The sequence below is a fragment of the Nerophis ophidion genome, linkage group LG26 (genome assembly GCF_033978795.1).
Source record: "Nerophis ophidion isolate RoL-2023_Sa linkage group LG26, RoL_Noph_v1.0, whole genome shotgun sequence".
Lineage (NCBI taxonomy): Eukaryota > Metazoa > Chordata > Actinopteri > Syngnathiformes > Syngnathidae > Nerophis > Nerophis ophidion.
In genome coordinates this window covers 35,884,772-35,897,685 of record NC_084636.1, presented here as the reverse complement: position 1 = coordinate 35,897,685, position 12,914 = coordinate 35,884,772, and the positions used below count along the sequence as shown (strand labels likewise).

Genomic DNA, 12,914 nt, shown 5'->3' with positions numbered 1-12,914 from the left:
TTAGGTGAGAGCAGTGACTATCTCCAAACTAGGGGGTTTGCTGTTTGTCTCAGGTGCACTTTATAAATATTAATTACTTATTATTTGTAATAATTATTTAGTGTGTGTTGTTGAAATCATGTCAATCAATTGACAGGCAATTTTTTAATAAATTAGCTAAATAATTTTCAAGTTTTAAGCTGTTTGTGTTATTTCTATGCCATTTTATAGCAAACAATATTGCCTACAGTATGTGGGTTACATTCAGTATGTACTTTCCTTGACCCTGTAAGCAGATTTTACATTGACGCTGTCCAGGCAGAGGCTTGTCCCAAGTCACTGATATCACATGTGCATTTATTTTTAATCAGCTAGACTCTTTGTGAACGATAAAGGGAGACACATGGCATTGTGTGGTGGATTCATTGTATTTTTGAAAGGTTGGCTACAGTCAAACAAATGCAGCATCTGAGGAAATCCTACGAGAGTGGAAGAAAGCTTCTCCATTTTCTATCCCACTTTTCCTGGGTGACCCTTTAGAGAGCTTTTAAGTGAACTGTTTATCCAGTCCACTTCCCTCCAAGGCCTCTGCAGACCAGCTGCCCGCCTTGCTGCACTTGACAAGTACAAAAACTGCCTTGTGGAGTCTCTCCTGGGACTGGCGGGGCTTTAGCTACACTGCTGCTTGATTTGAAGATATTTTTATACTCTGATTTCCTTGTGTCATTGATGCTTCACCAACAAACTTAAAGGACGTCCACGCTGTCCAAGGTGTGTTTGCAGTTGGTTTTCTTATCATGTTTTGATAGAGATTTATTTTATAATATTTTGCTAAGTTAGTGTCAAGTTGTCTGTCCACCATATTTCCAGTGATTAAGAACACGTCTATTTCAGCAGTGCGATGGTTCTTCAGGTTACAAGTTACATCGGCTCCGTGAGGCCACTCGTACCTTAAAAGCTGGTATTGCAAAACAGCGTCAGCCATTGAAATAAATTGAAATCGATAACTATGGACTGATTCTACGTCATTATGTTTTTTTGCGATGCATGCTTCGCCAAGTTGGCTACAGGCTCGATTGTGTTTTTTGATGATTTTGTTATTTATTTCAATGGATTTCACACTCATTTTTTCCATGGTTATAAAAACAAAGTTATGTTGAGCTATAGCTATAAGCAACGTAGGGTTGCCAACCGTCCCTTGAAAACGGAATTGTCCCGTATTTAGAAACAAAAGTAGGCATTCCATATTGAGCACTGTCTCCCGTGTTTTTATTATGTAACAATAGTCTGTAAAATATGAAACGATTATTTGGAACAACAATAGCGTAACAAGTCTGCTACTGGCAATGCCGAAGGATGCCAGTGTGACTGATCGCTGACCGGTCAAACTCATTGACGCTCGACTTTTCTGGCATCTGCTCGTTCTACTTTGGCTGTGTTTCCGTTACCCCTAGAAATGAGCAAAACCTAAATACCGCATTAAAAGACCGATAACAGAACTCCCATATTTTGAAAAACCTCTCAAATATCGCTAAACATGTTTACGCTCTCATGAGATGGTTTTTCAGAGGATTTGATATTCAAGTGTGTCACAAAAGCATGATAGAAACACTGTGTTTGTATTTACAGGGCACTTAAACACCTAAGCAGCGAGGCGCCGATGCAGGCCAATTAGGTCAATCTTGGTCTGGCTTTCCAGCGGTCGTCCGTCTCGTAGGTCCCTTCCCCGCAAAAGAGGCCAACTGGCAGGCTCGGACAGATCCACATGCCCAACAATGTCCAGGGCACCCTTGAATTCCACACTTCGTCTGTCAATTCCTCGTTCACAATTCTCTCCCAAAAATCCCTGCCTCGTGGCCTTTGAGTGATCAGCCGCTGCCTTCGTCTTCTATCCACAATCACGGCAAAACCATGCTATTGCAAAGCGTCCATTTTCCCCAACGTGGCGTCTCACTGGACAAAATTTGACGAGAATTACGGCTCATGACGCGAAAATTGCAATGGAACCAGAATTATCTGCCCATCTTCTGCTAATCAGACTCCAAATGTAGCAGTTTTTCTTTTACAAAGGAACGATTGGGGAAGTTCTGAGTTGTTTTTTGTCCGGCGGGGAATCTCCATGTGGCCATCACGTCATTGAGGAACATGCTAACATCTTAGTATTAAGTGTCATTCTCTGCTCTCTTGTTGTTAGCATAATAATGTCTTGTTCTCAAACACTAACAAATTGTTAAACACAATGTGTCCAGCTTTACGATAGTGACACTGTAGCAGTCTAACACAGTAACTCATTCAAGCATCAGTAATATTTGCTTCACAAGTGTTCAATTCTGACATGATGCTTTTATTTAATGACAGATTAACACAACATAGCATATAAATCACACTGTTTGAGTGAATATCTCCTTCACAAATGAAGCACAATTGAAATGTTGCCAGTCTTAGTGTTAAAACTAAAATATCTCACCTCTATTTTTGTCAAAGTTGTTCTCCTAGTGAGGAAAATTCATGAAAAAGCTGCAGACTGAATGTATTAAGCAGGACAGACTTTTGTTAAAGAAATATGTTTATTTTTATTCTGTTAAGCCCAAACTATTTCTATTTATTACAAAAAATATTTGTAATATTCTGTTAATTTAGTTATTTTGCAAAAAAAAAATAGTTGAACAATTTGTTTCCCATATATTTGTATGAATCCAAAACTGCGCATCTATTTAAATTCTGGATCGAGCCAAGTACCGGTAGTATGAAAAATATGCAGACTGTCAGTCTTCAGGTCATATAATCCACAAAGGTTGAATGAAAACAAGTCTATGGACAGCATAAAAGTCATTTCACACAAATATAAAAAGACCAAAAGAAATGAGGTAGATCAGCCCTGCAAGGTGTTCCTTGAATGTTTTTGTTCAGGGACGTGGCCACCCTGCTGCAACCATTAGTTGACCTTGTGGACAAAGACCCACAAGAACATTTGAAGTCATAGTTAGTCAACTAATGGTTTAGAGAGTCGATGACTAACATATTTGTTAGTTCTGCGATGAGGTGGCAACTTGTCCTGGGTGTACGCCGCCTTCCGCCCTATTGTAGCTGAGATAGGCTCCAGCGTGCCCCGCGACCCCGAAGGGAATAAGTGGTAGAAAATGGATGGATATGTGTTAGTTGCCTGTGAGTAAGACCGGTGGTGTTGGTCAGATCTTACGGGCTTCACTCACTGTGATATTTGCTGGGCTCGTAACCTGTATCATACCATCTAGCCTGAACAACAAAAGGTTTATTCTGTTCTTCCAGAGGAGCAGAAGCAAATCAACTCGGCCCTGCCTTGTTACCCACTTCATTTTTTCAGCAAACAACAATACAACAGTAACATCATGCATGGCGAAGGTGTCACACAAGCAGTCCTCAGCTCTCCATAGCAGGCCTTCATATATGCCTGTACCTTATTCTTTCATTTGGGATCTCCACAATCATCCATTTGTGGCAACAAGATGAAATGAAGTCTGAAAACCTTTGACAAGTTGACTTTGTGTCTGTCGCCACCCAAGGTGTAAAATACGATCCACCTTGATGACGGAGTATTTTATTTTGAAAGTAAACCGGACACTTTATTTTGTGTTTGTGCATAACTTCCTGTCTGACACTAGCAGGTTTCTGCTCAATTGAGCGGATTTGTTGCGTCGTCCATCAAAAACAGAAGCTCTGCATATATTTAGCGCTGGAAACGGACATGTTGACTTAAATAAAAACGGAAAGAGTCCGCCTTCGCGCGTGTGCCAGTCCGCGGCCGCTTTGCATTCAGTTGGAAACTGTTACTTCCACAGTGAAGGAAGGAGCGTTGGCCGAGTGGTTAGAGTCCCTGCCCTGAGATGGGTAGGTTGTGAGTTCAAACGAGTCATACCAAAGACTATAAAAATAGGAGCCATTACCTCCCTGCTTGGCACTCAGCATCAAGGGTTGGAATTGGGGGTTGAATCACCAAAAATGATTCCCGGGCGCGGCCCCCGCTGCTGCTCACTGCTCCCCTCACCACCCAGGGGATGGGTCAAATGCAGTGGATAATTTCCCCACACCTTGTGTGTGTGTAACTATCATTGGTACTTTAACTTAAACTTTTTACCTTTAAGACTTGACAGCCCACTTATGTGATGACTTATCTTGTTTTCCTTTTGTGCAATAGTAACAGTGTTCTTGGTTTCATTTGTGATCTAAACAATTGTTGCTGTGCAATATGCATCGTTTAGGACAAATTGTTAGGTTTTCATGACTTGTGTTACGATGTAAAAACACAATTTTTTCGTACTTGGTATGTAATTGGAAGGACCACAATATTGTCAATCAAAAGACAATGAAGTTATTTTGCAGCTGATTTTGCGACATGGAAGCTAATCATTTTCTTGCGCCACTTTCATGCTGTGTGATCTATATTTGGAGGATGGCGATGTATTTCCAGGCTTTAATTCCGCTTTACCACTTTTCTTTATCAGCTTTTTGCAGAAGTTGCCAGTGCTGTGTTTGTTTGTTGTCACAATGTGTGACAGAGGGTTTGACAACAGTCATCTCTGGAGTATCTTTGTAGCGGGGAGGGTAGCGAGCCCCCCAGTGGCCCTGAGAGCTAATGGAGTTGGTGCTCTCACCAGGGATATTACTGACCTCTGCCCCCTTTTTGTAAAAGCTTTGCCCGTGTAGCAAACAATTGCGGGGAGGAAGGGGGCGGGGCCAGCTGTGTTTGTTCTCTTCTTTTCCCCATCTCTCAACATCCCATCATTTAGCTGCATGTACTGTCGCTGTGAGGTGAAATCTCCCAGGGTGCAACATGGACAGCATCTGTCTGCTATCGGGTGTAAGGACCGCCGCTGCCTGTCGCCATTGGGATGACAATTCCCAGTGTCGACGTGTCGCCGATCAATACACACACAAGGACGCTTCTGCCGACAAGTTAGCGGCTGGTAGATCTGCTTGATCAATAAGCGGCGCAGGAGTGGCGGCGTGCACGCTCTGGGCTTGCTTTCCCGCCTGTGCCCAGCTAAAACCGCCCAGCAAGTCCCCGAGGTGGTTGGATGGAAGATGTTACATGTGAACTGGCTGTCAGAAGCATTCTGTCATCTGCGGTGTTTAAAGATGCTGACACAGCGTGTTTGGGCTACCCGTGTCTTGTTGCAAGTGATGGAAGCTTTTAGTCCTTTGCCTTTATCCGTTTACGTGTTCACTGGAGTGTGACCATTCCTCTTTCACCTGCCACACTTGTCTCTTGACACTTCCTGCACGGGACCCTGCTGACTTATCTGGACCACGGACACAACTCTTTGAAAACCTTACTGCATTTCTTTATGTCCACACACACATTCTTTCACTCCATTTTTATTCTAATTATTGTATTTTATATGATTTTTTTATACTTACATTTGTTGTTTGTCTCCACTAGAATGACAATAATGTTTTCATCCCCATGTAAATCTTTATAACAGCCTAGACAAAAAATTAAATGGGAGCATTTTGTCAGTTGCTGCGGTAGTATCCAGTTAAACAATGTTATGCTTTTATTTTGACGCTTGTTTTGCACTGAACAAAAGGTCACTGTGTGCATGTTCTAAGGCCTTGTAATGAGGGATGGGTACCGACCAAATTCCGTCAGTACTTCCGGGTACTGATCAAACAATAGCATGTTTTCGTTCGGTTGCCAGCACTGTACAGAACTTAGCGTATTAATAGCAAACTCATCTGGACTGTCCATCCATCCATCTATCCATCCATCCATCATCTTCCGGTTATCCGAGGTCGGGTCGCGGGGGCAGCAGCCTAAGCAGGGAAGCCCAGACTTCCCTCTCCCCAGCCACTTCGTCTAGCTCTTCCCGGGGGATCACAAGGCGTTCCCAGGCCAGCCAGGAGACATAGTCTTCCCAACGTGTCCTGGGTCTTCCCCGTGGCCTCCTACCGGTTGGACGTGCCCTAAACACCTCCCTAGGGAGGCGTTCGGGTGGCACCCTGACCAGATGCCCGAACCACCTCATCTGGCTCCTCTCGGTGTGGAGGAGCAGCGGCTTTACTTTGAGTTCCTCTGGGATGGCAGAGCTTCTCACCCTATCTCTAAGGGAGAGCCCGACCACCCGGCAGAGGAAACCAATTTCGGCCGCTTGTACCCGTGATCTTATCCTTTCGGTCATGACCCAAAGCTCATGACCATAGGTGAGGATGGGAACGTAGATCGACCGGTAAATTGAGAGCTTTGCCTTCCGGCTCAGCTCTTTCTTCACCACAACAGATCAATACAACGTCCGCGTTACTGAAGACGCCGCACCGATCCGCCTGTCGATCTCACGATCCACTCTTCCCTCACTCGTGAACAAGACTCCTAGGTACTTGAACTCCTCCACTTGGGGCAGGGTCTCCTCCTCAACCCGGAGATGGCACTCCACCCTTTTCCGGGCGAGAACCATGGACTCGGACTTGGAGGTGCTGATTCTCATTCCGGTCGCTTCACACTCGGCTGCGAACCGATCCAGTGAGAGCTGAAGATCCCGGCCAGATGAAGCCATCAGGACCACATCATCTGCAAAAAGCAGAGACCTAATCCCGCGGCCACCAAACCGGAACCCCTCAACGCCTTGACTGCGCCCAGAAATTCTGTCCATAAAAGTTATGAACAGAATCGGTGACATCACCTGGACTGCTTCTAGGTAATATTGCAACGTTCTATTCCAAAAAAATGAGCATGCCTGGCCGAGTAGCGCTCAAAAGTAATTATCTACTTTTGGAAATGCTTTAGCTAGATGGTAATTTACATTGAATATGTGGTATACATACTACCGATTAGCATTACAGATTGTACCTCAAAATTTAGCAATGAATACTACAACCAAGATGCACGTTAAACCACATAGCTGGTGTCTAAAAAGTACAATACTTAGAGTACAAAGACTTTATAGGACTCAAGAAACGACAGGACATTCGACTAAATGGCAAAGACTACTTCCTGACTACGGCAACAGAACCAACTGAAATGGGTGCATAGTTGCAAGTGATGCTCAGAAAGTGTAAGAAAAGCAATGACCAATATTAGCTCACTGTTCTGGTATATAAGAATGTTTTTAAATGAAACAAATGAACATTTGTTCAAAGGCTGCAGCTCGATTATTTTAGTAATTGAGAAAGTAAATAAATCGCGTAATCGGATAAAACTCACTTTTTAGCCTCAATGCTTATTTTAGGGAAAATAGTAGAAAAAAAAGAGCACTTTTACTTGCCATAACCATTATTTTTTTCTAATGGATGCACATTATCAACATTGAAAGTGCACTTTTAGCATGTGTGCATAATAGAAGAAATAAATACAATGTCAGCTCAGATCACACACAACCACCCTCGTGCAGCGACTATATCCGCCCTTTTTATACTTCCTGCATTTCTTGTGGTCTCCATTTGATTTTGAAAAATAAGTAACACTCAAAAGATTTGTCAAAATAAAAAAATAGAAATCCAAGCTTTTTCATAATCCAATTAATTGGTAATGGTAGCGTTGTGTATCGATATTGTTTCACTGCTAGCAGGAATTGGTACTGTATGGCTTCAAATGTGAAAGGTAACCATCCCTAAGTGTACTTAGTTTCTGTACAATAATGATGAAGTAGGGCTGGGCAATATGGCCTTTTTTTAATATCTTGATATTTTTAGGCCTTTTCGCGATACACCATATATGTGTGGATATTTTACCTTACTTAGCCTTGAATGAACACTCGATGCATATAATGACATCAGTATAATGATTCTATGTGTCTACATTAAAACATTCTTCTTCATACCGCATTAATATATACTCATTTTAAACTTTCATGCAGAGAAGAATCACAACTAAGTCAATTGACCAAAAGTGTATTTATTTAACTGTTATTAGCGAGTGACTTTTCAAATGATGCTACATATTAGCAGTGATGCTACTTCTGGTAGTAACGCTTGTACCCCCCACACTTGACAAATTAAAGTTGTCTATTTGACATATTCCCACTTGAAGCCGAACCCCCGCCAGACGATGCTGTTTTTCTTGGGAATGAATTCTTCCTTCATTTGTTACCAGATTCGCACCTTCTTTCTCTCGTATTACCACTTGCACGGCTTCGCTAGCATCACAGCTAATGTTACCCATGCTGCTACCTGTCTGCTGGGCGATGGCATTTACGTATGTGACGTGTGACGTTGCAGGCGTGACGTATGTAAGAAGGTGCGCTTGTTTTATGTCTCTGTGAGAAGGAGAGACAAGAAAGAGGGCGAGACACATGCACTTTAATGCCCGTGACGTATGTAAGAAGGTGCGCTTGTTTTATGTCTCTGTGAGAAGGAGAGACAAGAAAGAGGGCGAGACACATGCACTTTAATGCCCGTGACGTATGTAAGAAGGTGTGCTTGTTTTATGTCTCTGTGAGAAGGAGAGACAAGAAAGAGGGCGAGACGCATGCACTTTAATGCCCGCAGCTAAAAACAACTGCATGAGAACGTATACTCGAATATCGCGATATAGTCATTTTCTATATCGCATAGATACAAACCCGCGATATATTGCCCAGCCCTATGATGAAGTTAACAATACTACAAGCACCGATGTCAACCTTGACATCGGTGCTTTAGCTCACATTTTACATCAAAAAACTGGAACTTGGAGAGTTGGTCAACATAAGATAGACTTAATTTATTGGGTTCCACTGTATAGAACATCTCACTGTAGTGTGAGTGGGTTGCAGGTGTGACTAATCAAAAGGATGCTACAGCTTTCTGGACCATATTCCTAGAGATGAAAACTTCAAAAACCTTAACTTCTCATAAATGTTTTTTTTTTCCTAAGATATTTTATGTAATTTTTCCCCAAATGTTTTTAAAATCAAAGTGCAGCTTCAGCAAGGGGGAGAAAAAGAAGAAGAAGAAGAAGACTATAGACAGAAAATTTGGTGGCTGATATTTGGCCCAAAGATCTCCTGACTGAAGTGTTTCTGGTATAGTTTGGTATCTTTCTCCAACCCCTGAGTGTCGTGATGATGAAACCTTCAGAGGGTCAGGTTGAGCTCATCAATGTTTTAGAGGATGCCAGAGGGAGAATGGGAGCACTTCTGGGATCCATTTCTTTGTCATTTGATTCAATGCAGACGTCGGAACACAAGCAAAGGAGGATAACTCCTCTGATGTTGGAATATTATGGCAAGCCTTCCAGCGTGGAAGCACTTCCCCTCCCGGTTTTTAGGTGCTGATCCCTGGTAAAGGCATCAGTCTGCTTTGATCCAGTGTGACACATGACCACACATTAGCACAGGCTTCAGCACACCCGACATCAGCAGCTCAAATCATTCATTAAATCAGAACACAAAAAGTAACTTTAGTTGAATGCCTGCCCATCAATATTTCATCATGGCTGAGGATAAATCTTTGTCATTTTGCTCCGCTTCCCGCGGCTGCAGGCTGCTCTTATACACTCTTTGCCGTTTGGATGCGGCCATGACGGATGGCATGAATATTTCAGGGAGATTGAATGGAGGGCGGATCACAAAGTAACACGGCTCACAACGATACTAAACGCCACTCACCTGTGTGTGTGTGTCCTAACAAGGCTGCTGCTTCATTTACATATGTATGCTTATTTATTTAGGCTTCAACTTGTTATACCACCCTTCAGAGCGGGGAAACTAAACTCTGCATGTACGGCTACAACTGGAAAAAAAAGGTTTGTTTGTACCAGCAATTAGATTTACAAGCTGAAACTCAGATAGGACTCAGGCTAAGTTCACACTGCAAACCAAAGTGGACCAAATGAGATTTTTGCGGAAAAAAATGTCAGCTGACTGTTAAGATTCCAAGTAAAATGTGATCTTTATCAGACTCCAGTATAAACGTGCACAGGCCCTAATGTGGCCCCAACTTGCACGCATTGTCGGATTAAGTAAAAACAAAGAGAGTTGAGCGGACTAAATAAACAATGAAGTCAGTACTAGTACCGTGGCCGTAACTACCATTCATTATTCAAGTGATATGACTGACCGTACAGCACAATGCAGGAGATCATCCTCTGGCAATAGACCATCTTTGGTCATGCAGAGTTGAACCCGCAAAGACTGCAGACAACAAACACACACACTTTTATTTAAATATCATCCCATTGTAAATGTACTGTCAACATAGCCTTAACGTGAAATACTGATGTTACTAATGTTGGTTTGACCTGAATGAAATCCACTTTTATACTGTCATCTATGATACTGAACAGTCCACTTTTCTACTGTCATCTATGATACTGAACAGTCCACTTTTATACTGTCATCTATGATACGGAACAGTCCACTTTTATACTGTCATCTATGATACGGAACAGTCCACTTTTATACTGTCATCTATGAAACTGAACAGTCCACTTTTATACTGTCATCTATGATACTGAACAGTCCACTTTTATACTGTCATCTATGATACCGAACAGTCCACTTTTCTACTGTCATCTATGACACTGAACAGTCCACTTTTATACTGTCATCTATGATACTGAACAGTCCACTTTTATACTGTCATCTATGATACGGAACAGTCCACTTTTATACTGTCATCTATGATACTGAACAGTCCACTTTTATACTGTCATCTATGATACGGAACAGTCCACTTTTATACTGTCATCTATGATACGGAACAGTCCACTTTTATACTGTCATCTATGAAACTGAACAGTCCACTTTTATACTGTCATCTATGATACTGAACAGTCCACTTTTATACTGTCATCTATGATACGGAACAGTCCACTTTTATACTGTCATCTATGATACTGAACAGTCCACTTTTATACTGTCATCTATGATACTGAACAGTCCACTTTTATACTGTCATCTATGATACTGAACAGTCCACTTTTATACTGTCATCTATGATACTGAACAGTCCACTTTTATACTGTCATCTATGATACTGAACAGTCCACTTTTATACTGTCATCTATGATACTGAACAGTCCACTTTTATACTGTCATCTATGATACTGAACAGTCCACTTTTATACTGTCATCTATGATACGGAACAGTCCACTTTTATACTGTCATCTATGAAACTGAACAGTCCACTTTTATACTGTCATCTATGATACTGAACAGTCCACTTTTATACTGTCATCTATGATACTGAACAGTCCACTTTTATACTGTCATCTATGATACGGAACAGTCCACTTTTATACTGTCATCTATGATACGGAACAGTCCACTTTTATACTGTCATCTATGAAACTGAACAGTCCACTTTTATACTGTCATCTATGATACTGAACAGTCCACTTTTATACTGTCATCTATGATACGGAACAGTCCACTTTTATACTGTCATCTATGATACTGAACAGTCCACTTTTATACTGTCATCTATGATACTGAACAGTCCACTTTTATACTGTCATCTATGATACTGAACAGTCCACTTTTATACTGTCATCTATGATACTGAACAGTCCACTTTTATACTGTCATCTATGATACTGAACAGTCCACTTTTATACTGTCATCTATGATACTGAACAGTCCACTTTTATACTGTCATCTATGATACTGAACAGTCCACTTTTATACTGTCATCTATGATACTGAACAGTCCACTTTTATACTGTCATCTATGATACGGAACAGTCCACTTTTATACTGTCATCTATGATACTGAACAGTCCACTTTTATACTGTCATCTATGATACGGAACAGTCCACTTTTATACTGTCATCTATGATACGGAACAGTCCACTTTTATACTGTCATCTATGAAACTGAACAGTCCACTTTTATACTGTCATCTATGATACTGAACAGTCCACTTTTATACTGTCATCTATGATACTGAACAGTCCACTTTTATACTGTCATCTATGATACGGAACAGTCCACTTTTATACTGTCATCTATGATACGGAACAGTCCACTTTTATACTGTCATCTATGATACGGAACAGTCCACTTTTATACTGTCATCTATGAAACTGAACAGTCCACTTTTATACTGTCATCTATGATACTGAACAGTCCACTTTTATACTGTCATCTATGAAACTGAACAGTCCACTTTTATACTGTCATCTATGATACTGAACAGTCCACTTTTATACTGTCATCTATGATACGGAACAGTCCACTTTTATACTGTCATCTATGAAACTGAACAGTCCACTTTTATACTGTCATCTATGATACTGAACAGTCCACTTTTATACTGTCATCTATGATACCGAACAGTCCACTTTTATACTGTCATCTATGATACCGAACAGTCCACTTTTATACTGTCATCTATGATACCGAACAGTCCACTTTTATACTGTCATCTATGATACCGAACAGTCCACTTTTATACTGTCATCTATGATACGGAACAGTCCACTTTTATACTGTCATCTATGATACGGAACAGTCCACTTTTATACTGTCATCTATGATACTGAACAGTCCACTTTTATACTGTCATCTATGATACTGAACAGTCCACTTTTATACTGTCATCTATGATACTGAACAGTCCACTTTTATACTGTCATCTATGATACTGAACAGTCCACTTTTATACTGTCATCTATGATACTGAACAGTCCACTTTTATACTGTCATCTATGAAACTGAACAGTCCACTTTTATACTGTCATCTATGATACTGAACAGTCCACTTTAATACTGTCATCTATGATACTGAACAGTCCACTTTTATACTGTCATCTATGATACTGAACAGTCCACTTTTATACTGTCATCTATGATACTGAACAGTCCACTTTTATACTGTCATCTATGATACTGAACAGTCCACTTTTATACTGTCATCTATGATACAGAACAGTCCACTTTTATACTGTCATCTATGATACGGAACAGTCCACTTTTATACTGTCATCTATGATACGGAACAGTCCACTTTTATACTGTCATCTATGAAACTGAACAGTCC

General features: G+C 41.1%; 1 protein-coding gene across 3 annotated transcripts in view; it reads left to right on the top strand.

The window, feature by feature from the left end:
- LOC133543474 (protein SPO16 homolog) overlaps window positions 1-12,914 on the top strand; it is a 40,624-nt gene that overhangs the window by 21,646 nt on the left and 6,064 nt on the right. Inside the window, exon 5 of one of the 3 annotated variants that reach the window (XM_061888053.1) lies at window positions 3,268-3,586. The exons of 1 other annotated variant lie outside the window; for it this stretch is intronic. In XM_061888053.1, the coding sequence (XP_061744037.1) occupies window positions 3,268-3,468 (201 nt within the window). In that variant the 3' untranslated portion in view covers window positions 3,469-3,586. Of the gene's footprint in view, window positions 1-3,267; window positions 3,587-12,914 lie in introns of those variants that run through there. One more of the 3 variants, XM_061888052.1, reaches the window with a different exon arrangement.